This window comes from Pectinophora gossypiella, chromosome 19 (assembly GCF_024362695.1).
Source record: "Pectinophora gossypiella chromosome 19, ilPecGoss1.1, whole genome shotgun sequence".
Taxonomy (NCBI): Eukaryota; Metazoa; Arthropoda; class Insecta; order Lepidoptera; family Gelechiidae; genus Pectinophora; species Pectinophora gossypiella.
Genome location: NC_065422.1, coordinates 8,910,294 through 8,920,083, shown reverse-complemented (window position 1 = coordinate 8,920,083; position 9,790 = coordinate 8,910,294). Strand labels below are relative to the sequence as shown.

The 9,790-nt window shown below is 38.3% G+C and overlaps 2 protein-coding genes across 6 annotated transcripts in view; one reads left to right on the top strand and one right to left on the bottom strand.

The window, feature by feature from the left end:
* Positions 1-57: 57 nt before the first annotated feature.
* Positions 58-2,907, top strand: LOC126375651 (U3 small nucleolar RNA-associated protein 14 homolog A). Of its 3 annotated transcripts, none has more exons than XM_050022692.1 (4): positions 58-86; positions 181-851; positions 1,118-1,310; positions 1,526-2,907. In XM_050022692.1, the coding sequence occupies exons 2-4, from the start codon at positions 199-201 to the stop codon at positions 2,882-2,884; spliced, it is 2,205 nt and encodes a 734-aa protein (XP_049878649.1). In that variant the 5' UTR covers positions 58-86; positions 181-198; the 3' UTR covers positions 2,885-2,907. The 3 variants fall into 3 exon arrangements, with proteins under 3 accessions (XP_049878649.1, XP_049878651.1, XP_049878648.1); XM_050022694.1 differs by having other exon boundaries at positions 74-98; XM_050022691.1 differs by having other exon boundaries at positions 74-851.
* The window catches only part of LOC126375627 (protein mesh), a 29,163-nt gene continuing 22,271 nt past the window's right edge, over positions 2,899-9,790 (bottom strand). Inside the window, exons 18-23 of one of the 3 annotated variants that reach the window (XM_050022620.1) lie at positions 9,479-9,583; positions 8,929-9,037; positions 7,917-8,820; position 7,401; positions 5,710-5,861; positions 2,899-5,173 (exon numbers count right to left, since the gene is read on the bottom strand). In XM_050022620.1, the coding sequence (XP_049878577.1) occupies positions 4,801-5,173; positions 5,710-5,861; position 7,401; positions 7,917-8,820; positions 8,929-9,037; positions 9,479-9,583 (1,644 nt within the window). In that variant the 3' untranslated portion in view covers positions 2,899-4,800. Of the gene's footprint in view, positions 5,174-5,709; positions 5,867-7,056; positions 8,821-8,928; positions 9,038-9,478; positions 9,584-9,790 lie in introns of those variants that run through there. The other 2 variants (XM_050022619.1, XM_050022617.1) reach the window with 2 other exon arrangements.

Genomic DNA, 9,790 nt, shown 5'->3' with positions numbered 1-9,790 from the left:
TAAAATAATCTAAGAATGTTAAAGTGTGTATTCAGTATTCTAAAGCAATAAATATAGTAGTCCACAAGTAAGCGTGCAGTTGTGAGGTTATAATTCGTGTAATTTTATTTATTAAATTGCGTTATTGTATAAAAAGACATCAGTTTATTATAAATAACAGTTAAAGTATTGTCTTTGCAGTGATTTTGAAAATATATCATGGAGGACACAGAGGATATCGACTATGTTGCTTCAGAACACGATCGTTTGGTCAGTGCTATATCAAAGTTAGATAAAACTCAACATATAACGGAGCCTACACGCAATGAACCAACAAATGTAAACTCTGAATTCGATTTAATTAAGAAATCTAACAAGTTAGATTTGAATAAAGTTGTCAAAGTTCTCGGAGGAACGGCTCATCATGTGCAGATTGGGAAGAAACTCAAGAAAACCCAGGACGCTTCTAAAGTGTTGCCGAAACCATTGGAGAAGCCTCAAGCCGAGCGTATCAAGCGAGCTACAGGTTACGAACAAACAAAGAAGAAGGTAGGCCGCTGGGATGCAGTCGTAGCCCGGGCTAGAACTGTAGACTTTGTTTCTTTCCCTATAAAACATGTCTCTCACAAACTTCAACCAACTGAGGAGTTTCTATCAAAGTTGACCCTCAAGTCTCCTTTAGAAAAAGCACTGGAAGAAGTAGACCCTCCACCGGTACAGGAAGTGGAAGATGAAGAAGAGCAGTTGTATCCAATGACGTACCAGGAGATGGTGGAGCACAGGCAGCAGTTAGCCAAGATGAGAGCACAGCAATCGTACAAGGCTGCAAAAGCTAAAAGGCAAAGTAAAATAAAAAGCAAGAAGTACCACCGGTCAGTAATTAAAGTTTTTAGATGTAAATATAAATGATTTTCACTTTGTATAACCCAGATACTTGGGTTGGTGAGGTTGGTTATCAATCTAACCAATCCTTCTATAAAAAGAAGAACTGTGTATCTGATAAATACTTGTATAATTATGCAGATAATAGATTATTTTATTCTACATCATACATAACAATCATAATAGTTGTATGTACATCATACAACTTTTAAACCAGTCATTTTTTTATATTAAAACATGCTTTATATTGTTTCAGTATCCTTAAGAAAGAAAAGTTGAAAAACCAATTGAAAGAATTTGAAGAGTTACAGAAGAAAGATCCAGAAGAGGCCCTTAAAAAGTTAGAAGCACTTGAGAAAAACAGAGCTTTGGAAAGACATACCCTTCGTCATAAAAATACTGGAAAATGGGCCAAAAGCAAACTTGTTCGGGCAAAATATGATAAAGATGTAAGTATACAATAGAAAACTATGTTCCATGATGTTTAATGTATTTATTTGTATAAAATTTGATATAGACATAGTTAAAATGATGAAAAATATTGCTAAGACAATTTTCTATTAATTATGTGGACATTTTTATGTGTGTATATTTTAATGTTGTAAATGTATATGTGTGTCGTAGGTTTTACCTAAATAAACTTTTTTAATATTATTATTTTCAGGTGAGACAAGAGTTAGCAGAACAACTAGCATTAAGTAGAGGACTGACTCAAAAAACACAAACCGCTGAAAGCTCAGATGATGATGCTGATAATAATGATGTCATCCCCAACATTGCCCTGGACCCTATGAACCCTTGGATGTTGAAAAGATCAGAAGATGTTAAAGAAAACAACTGGAATATCAGAAAAACACAGGTTCATAATATTGAATCATCTGATACTGAAGCAGATTCTAATATAGATGAGCCTGTTGCCAAAAAGACTAAAAATATACCAGAGCAAGTTGTTTCGAAACCTATCAAAGAACAGAAAAATAAACTGCCATCTAAACAAAAACCAAAAACTAAAAAAGCTGTGGCTACTTCAAACTGGACTGTGGAACCTGTAGGTGATCAACCTAAACAAAATGATGATTTGAAATCGTCTGAGAAAGTCTCAACAGCATTTGAAACATATGAAAACAAAATTGCTAATCTTGTAGAGAAAAAGTTAAAGAAAATAAGAAAGAATATTGAACGGCTAGAAAACAGGTCTAAATCGTCAGGTACTGATCCACAAAGTAGAGATGAGCATGAAATTGATAACTTGGAATATTTAAAGATGAAAAAGAAGAAAATAACTCCAATTATTGATGAAGAGTTAATAGAAACAACTTCCAAAAATGCTCCTGAGAATAATAAAGATCCACAATTCAAAGTTTCTAATGTAGTAAATACAGCTGATACACAAGGCAAAACAGATACAAATATTGATCCAAGTAGATTTATAGAAGTAAAACCGAAATATTTGAAAACTGCCATACCAGAGGGTGAAAATGAATATGACCAAATAGATGATGAAGAACAAGTTGTGCCTAAAGTGAATATTGAGGAAGTGTTTGAAGAGGATGATGTAGTAGCTAGCTTTAGACAAGAGAAAGAGGATGAAATCAACAAGGATAAACCACAAGACATAGATTTGAGCTTACCAGGCTGGGGCAGCTGGGGTGGCAAAGGAGTGAAACCACCTAAGAGGAAAAAGAGCAGATTCATTCTCAAAGCTCCTCCAGTAATGCCTCGTCGAGATGAAAACAAGGGCGACATTATAATAAAAGAGTATAGAGACTCGAAACTAGCATCACATAAAGTTACTGAGGTACCATTCCCTTTCACAAGTGTGAAGGACTATGAAGCGTCCATCAGAGCTCCTTTAGGGAACACATTTATCCCTGAAAAGGCACATAAAAAGCTCATCAGACCCAATGTGATTACCAAGGCTGGTACAATCATTGAACCAATGGATGAAGAAGAACTGCTTGTACCAAGAAACCGTAAATTCAAAAATGAGTCTGTTATCAAGTTATTAGGACAGAAATCTTAAAAATAAAATTGATATAATGTTTACTTAGTAGTTTTATTATAGAAACTTATGAATTAATTCATTTATACTACATGCCAACACGCACATGGGGAGATACAAGAATTACACCATCGCCTCGACCAAATAACATGGGGATGTTTCTTTTTGTTGTTTTAACTGTTGTTATTGTTTCTTATGCATCACCGAGTACCATGTTTAAATGCTGATAAAAAAAATATGAAAAAATACAAAAAGAAACCCCAGAAAAAAAAACAAAAATACATAGCGATTATTATAAGCCCAAATAAATTTGACATTTACTCCAGTAGTATTGAATTGGTATTTTAAGCTAATAAAATTAACAGCTAATAATAAATAATAATAAAAGGTAATAGCAATACGTAGTATAATTCCTTATTCTATGGTAATATTCTAAAAAACCTAGCAAGTGAAGATTGCACTTGCGCCCCGACGCCGACGGTTCCGTACCCAAAAAAAATATTGGTACAACTGGGCACCATTCAAAGCAATCTATAAATAGCTATTGGTGGGTAGGAGGGCGAAACGAAAGTACGTTAAAATATGTTTTCAATTTTAATTCTTATAATTATAAGTAAAAAAAGAGGATTATGTTCTGTCTTATGTGAAGAAAGGCAGAAAGACGCAGTTTCTTTTGCCTTACGACGTTGGCATTTGAAGTAAAACTTTAAACTACTTACCCGGAAAAGGATGCAAGGGAAATTCTACTTACCACTAAGCTATGATTGCTTAGAGGTGTTAAAAAGAAACTGACATTATTAACTATTATATTTTATTGAATACAAATGAAACAGAAAGTACGTAACTCGTAATATTTCAAATAGTAGGTAAGTAAATAAAATTGGTACTAAGTAAAACAAAGAGAAATGGAATTTCAGAAATCTTATAGGTATTACTTAGCTAAGTAGGTCACATTATTACAATAGGCACAGACTAAGTGTAGGTACCTTTTATGGTTAAGTAGGTACTTACTATAAGTAGCTATAGGTATAGTTGAATTTTCTTTGTGTTGTCATGTATAGTAAAGTTTATTCACATTCAAGGTTTCCACGTCAAGCTGAAGTTCCAAATCTCAAGTCTCTCGAATCTCGTTCCGTAGATAGAGCGCACGTCCTATAAGGACGTACATTTAACAAATTGGAGATGTCCTTAGAAAAGTTTCAGTACGATCTACTCTGAACCGGCGTGCGTGTATGAAACGATTGAGGAATGTGGAGGAAGCAAGAGAAGTATCTCAGGATCGAAGCAAATGGAATTAGTATAGTCTCTGCTTACCCCGGTGGGAAATAGGCGTGAGTTTATGTATGTGTGTATTGTTAGTAGGACACTCCATACAACAATCTCATTACCGCACCGCGTAGGTAAGTGTGAGCAGTACAGACAGTCCGCGTGCGCTCACCCTTACTCCTTAGTGGCTTACGGCCTTTTAGACTAAGGCCAGCCTCGCACTACGAGTTTTTCGCGCAGCGGCATAATGTCGTACTGTAATACTGCGCCGCAGCGGCGGCTCTGCCGTTAAGTGCGCGCAATACAATTTAAAACTGTTTGGTACAGTATTACAGTGCGACATTATGCCGCTACTTTTTTCTGCCGCGCGGCGAAAAACTCGTAGTGCGCGCCTGGCCTAAAGATTGTTTTAATTGACTTCGAAGTCAAGTGATTTCTCAATTGTACCGTAGGTTGAAGTGAGGGTTATCATTGATAACATATCAAATAATTTATCCTATAAATTGCAGGGTGGGATACATTTTTCTAATAGCAAAATTCTATAAAATAGTCCTTTGAAGGACTAATCTTACACTACGCATACATTTAGAAAAATATCTAAAATACAAGAAATGTAATTAGAAACAAACATTGAAAAAAAAAAATCTATAAATAATCTTAGTAGACTAAACTTAGTTGATCTCAGTTTCACCACTCCATTGCCTGCTTTGTTCAGGTTCTGGGTTAGGATCGTATGCTTGTGGCTGTGGGTCGTATGCCTGGGGGTCGTAGGTTTGGGGTTGGGGGTCGTAGGTTTGGGGTTGTGGGTCGTATGCCTGCGTTTGGGGGTCGTAGGCTAGCGGTTGCGAGGCGTAGGGCTGCGCTTGTGAACTGTAGGGCTGGTATGCTTGACCATAGCCAGGGTCCGAGCTCGTCAAAGCAGTATCCACAACCTTCACTGGGTCAGTCGGTTCAGGACTGTCCTCGGTTATGCCCTTCTTGTACGGGATACTGTCGTCATCCGAATTTATCTTCATTGATTCGTCTGGGTCGATTGGGCGCGATCTGAGGATTAAGGAAATGTTGTGATTACCAGGATATTTTTTATACCTACCAACTAAGTTTTGTGTTTGTAATGCAATAGATCTGTAGACATAACCTAATCCAATACTTCTTGTTTGAGACCATTGGGCGATGGACGGATCCTAACGCGTGGACTTCGTACATGGCATTAACTACTTGGCCGGATAAATGGGGAGCGCTAAGGGCTCTCACCCGGTACAAAAATTAAGACAACAGGCCTGAGGGTGCCCAGTTGGGCGTGAAACTCGGCTCAGGGCGTTGTCTGAGAGGACAATATTCGAAAAAATTAATCGACTCTAGCGGGTTGATAGCGATAACCGCTGAATGCGGGAAATCATCGACCACCCTGGCGGGGTCGGTACCGGAGTTCTAGGACTTCGGGTAATCGCACGCTTCTTTTTATCCCCTTAATAGTGATTTCCGGTTTAAAAACTATCCTACGTTTTTCCTTGGGTCTCAGACTTACTTAGTATACTTTGTTACTGCATTGACTGAGCAATAAGTAGAGTAATACTTACTTGACGGCGAAGTACTCATTCTCCTCTTTCTCTTCGGCCTTGCGTCGCTTGAGGATCCGCCACCCGACGCAGATGAGCACCACCACAATCGGTAGCATCACCGCGCTGATGATCCCCCAGGTGGCACCCAGGGTACGCGACGAGTACTCTTGCTTGCCTGTATTCAACGTTCAAGGGGATTGTTACAAAATTACTTATAAGGCTTTAGTCTGTAGCATCTATACGTATATTGCTACGTCGTGCCAACTAGGAGTCGAAGTGGTCGCCATGGCCGAAATCGGTCGGAGAGATCATCATCATCATCATATTGCTACTGACGTATTAGGGTAATATTGTAAATATCAATTTATTACCTAAGTAAGGACATTACAGGCTGATCACCTGATTTTCCGAAAGTAAGATGATCCGTGCTTCGGAAGGCACGTTAAGCCGTTGGTCCCGGTTACTACTTACTGATGTAAATAAGTAGTCGTTAAATGAGCCATGTCCGGACTTACCGGACTTGCACCATTCATTTATTAATTTATCTTAAGTGCAGTTTTCACTAACACAGTTGGCTCAACGATTATAGACGGCGATACGGCTCACCATCTATCACGTTGCTCTAACAGCAAACTCGGTGAGGTGTGGGTACAAAGTTCAGTCACTGAGCCCAGCGAATTATATGTAAACAATGGTGAAATTATGAACCATTAGTTGTCATGATTATAAAATTTACGTTTTTGTAGTGGTTTTTGGTCTATTACAGAAACGACATGTAATCAGAAGATCTTAAATGCAACCAGGTAATTTATTACTTTGCAAGAAACTGATTGGATTATTGCAGTCGTACCTTTGACTATATCAATTGCGATATATTTATTTAAGTACTTGGTTTATTTAGTAAAATATTATTAAATATAATATAAAATAATATATTTAATAAAATAAAATATAGTCGTAAGTTTATGTTATGTACTTAACTGTTAAATCTACTTTAGAGTCACTGACGTATACATACCTTCTTCTTTTTTAGTCTATCGAAGAACAAAAATAGTTATTATCTGTTATCACATTGCCGTAGCAATATTTAGATTTACTTACTTACCTATCTCTTAAATGCAAATAAAAAAGGCAAGGTACTCACTCGTCTGTCCCAGTTACTGTGTAAACAAGGTAAGAAAGCAAGCAATAACATCTTCTGAGATTAGGGAGCAATGAAACTCATCACACGGTTGAGAAAATTTCTATTCCACCAAAACGTGGTATTATTCCTTGCTTTCTTATACAAACAAAAGATAGAAACATAGGGAAGTCATTCTACCATCATACGGAACAGAAATTTCCTCTCGCTGTGACTTTTTAATATCGTTTGTAGTAAATAAAGTATAATACGTATTTTTTTACATTAAGAATCATATAAATAAACATCAAATATTCTAAATTATACAAAGAATGTTTAATTAACATCAATGGGAAATTCTTTACGGTTACCTACCTAAATACTGTAATAGTTAAGTACTCAATAATACTTATTACTTAAAGTGCGTAATTTAGTTTGTGCAATATCTTAAAATTGATTTTAATAGGTACCTATTCTATTTTCCTGTAACTAACATTTGTCGTTCTATTTGGCAGTGAACGTTTTACATGTATGGTGACCATAAAATCATACAAAACCAGAAGAAGGAGAGAGAATACTTAAGGGTCACCCTATTTCATTAGGACACAATGGACAGCAACAAATTGTATGCCGGATAAACGGTACTTCACGGTGTGGCCGCCAACAAGACAACGGTCCTTAGCCAAGTTGCAAACGATTACCAAAAACGACAGTAATAAAAATGGATGGGATTAACATGTCACCTTATGTCAATCCCATACATTATGATCACTTACTTTACTTCACCGTTACTTTTCTAAATCCTTTTCAAGTTGGGTAACCCCCTGGTGCCAATTGCATTCACATTGTTGATGGCTCGACCGTGCGTGGTCAAGGTGTCCTAATGAGATATGGCCCCTAATAGGTGGGTCAAACGAAAATGAAGAGCAAGAAAGAAAGTTAAGACAAGTAAAAGGTGGGTAGAAAGTGTGTAAGTACTAAGCATCCTAAAATTTTATAAATCCTATTTTAATCTTTCATACATAGATTTTCTTCCTACACCATAGTTGACTTACTAAAAGTCGGAATTTCGGATGCCGGTGGGTCTATCAAGGTCTCCCTGGACTTTCCTCTCTTTGGAGGGAGGGTAAACGTCTTTATCTGATCGGCAGGAGCACTCTTGGGGGGCTCGGGTAGTCCAGGATTATTATACGTGTTCCTTGGACTTAGATCTGAAGTCGGACTTATGGGGGGAGAATAAATATCAGAGTAAGTAGGAGAGTAGTGGGACGATATAGGGCTGTATTGACCCTCGAATTTAGGGGCATAAGGATCCTCAGACCCATCCTTAGTAGTAGAGTAGCCAGAGTCACTGGCTAGAGCATGGCGACCAGTTTGACGAGGTTTGCTGATATACTCTATATCCTTCGCTGGACGAGTCAGAGTTGAGTCACGATTGGACTCCGTATCAGACGGAGAAGTCAGAGACAATAAATCCTCTTCGGATAAGTCCCATAGTTTCTCAGGGAAATCTACATCAGGGGCGTTAGGCAAAGGCTCGTGTGTACGATAAGTTTTGTCATAACGACGCTTTTTGGGTAAGCCAGACTTATCCGATTTGCCAGAATCACTTTTGTTGGAGTCTGAGTAACCTATTCCAGAGCTATCCCCATCTTGGGCTCCGGGGGGTGCGGGGGCGGCCCTCGTTATAATATTTTGTTTTAAAGGAGCTTCTTCAGAGGGACTATAGTCCGATCCTAATTTAGGCTTTTCATCAGAATTTTGACTACGTAACGTGGATGATTTCATGGTATCCGTAAGGTTTCCCATTGATGCTGTTCGAAGGTTAAGTCTAGACGCAGATTTGGATCGCGGAATGTCTTCGAATCGGAAGCCCTGTTTGCCTTCGGAGCGAGGCTTGTGCCAGCACCAGAACCAACAGAGGCAAATGAGGAGGCCTAACGGTAGAATAACTGCCACTATGACGCCCCAGGTCAGAAACAGGGCGCGTTGAGAATACTCCTGGTTACCTGGGTATCAGAATTGACGCTTAGTTTACATTCCGCTTGCAGACGAAGGAAATTTAAAAAGTTTCAAATGTGTAGTTGAAGTATGGATACGTAGGGAATGATACTTACGTAGGCATTCGGTGTACCCATAGTCTGGCAGGTTCCATCGACCGTTGTCCTCGCAAATTCGTCGTTTGTCACCGATCAGGATGAAGTCTTGATTGCACTCGAAATTCACCTGGATGGATAAATAGTTAAGGATATTGGTATACAAATCTACTCAGAATTTATTTGAGTCAACTTGACACCCGCTCATGACGTCATAAGCACCCTGAAGCTTGCTTGCTTACGTGTGTTCCTATTACATGGGACTTAAACATAGCTACAGCTAGCTGGCGAGCCATGAACTGGGCAAAAGTCTTGAAAACCACGACAATAGTAAGAAACTTTGTAGGACCTCTTACTTTTCAAAGTCCTTCTACAAAGTATTTTTTTAGTTTTTTTTAACCAGCCTGGATTGACGCACTGCTGGGCAAATGCCTCCCCTCTGAGCTTCCACTTCTGCCTGTCCTAAACGATCTCTCTCCAATCCGTCCGTAGATTTTTTAAGATTTTTTTTGTTAATTAGGGCGTGGGGGCAGAACTGCAGAGAGCCTTAATCAATCCGCTAGATACATACCCTTGTACCAGGAGTGAAGAAGAAGTTACTCTTCCGACCAAAGCGAGGCGTTTCCAAAATTCCGCAACTGACGACGCGTCGTGCGTTTTGCTCCTTTATATTGGTCTGTGGAGAAGAAAAGTCGAAGCTAAGGATTATTGTAATAACAAAAAACACATTATTAAAATTTTTGTTTTTAATACAGGTATCATTTGTCTAAAACTGTTTCCAATAGTAGATGCCACAGAGCTAAATAGGCTCTCAATCTCGTGCTATGAGGAAATTGATCAGTTGCAAAATAATATTTAAATCACGAATAGGGATCGACATCTT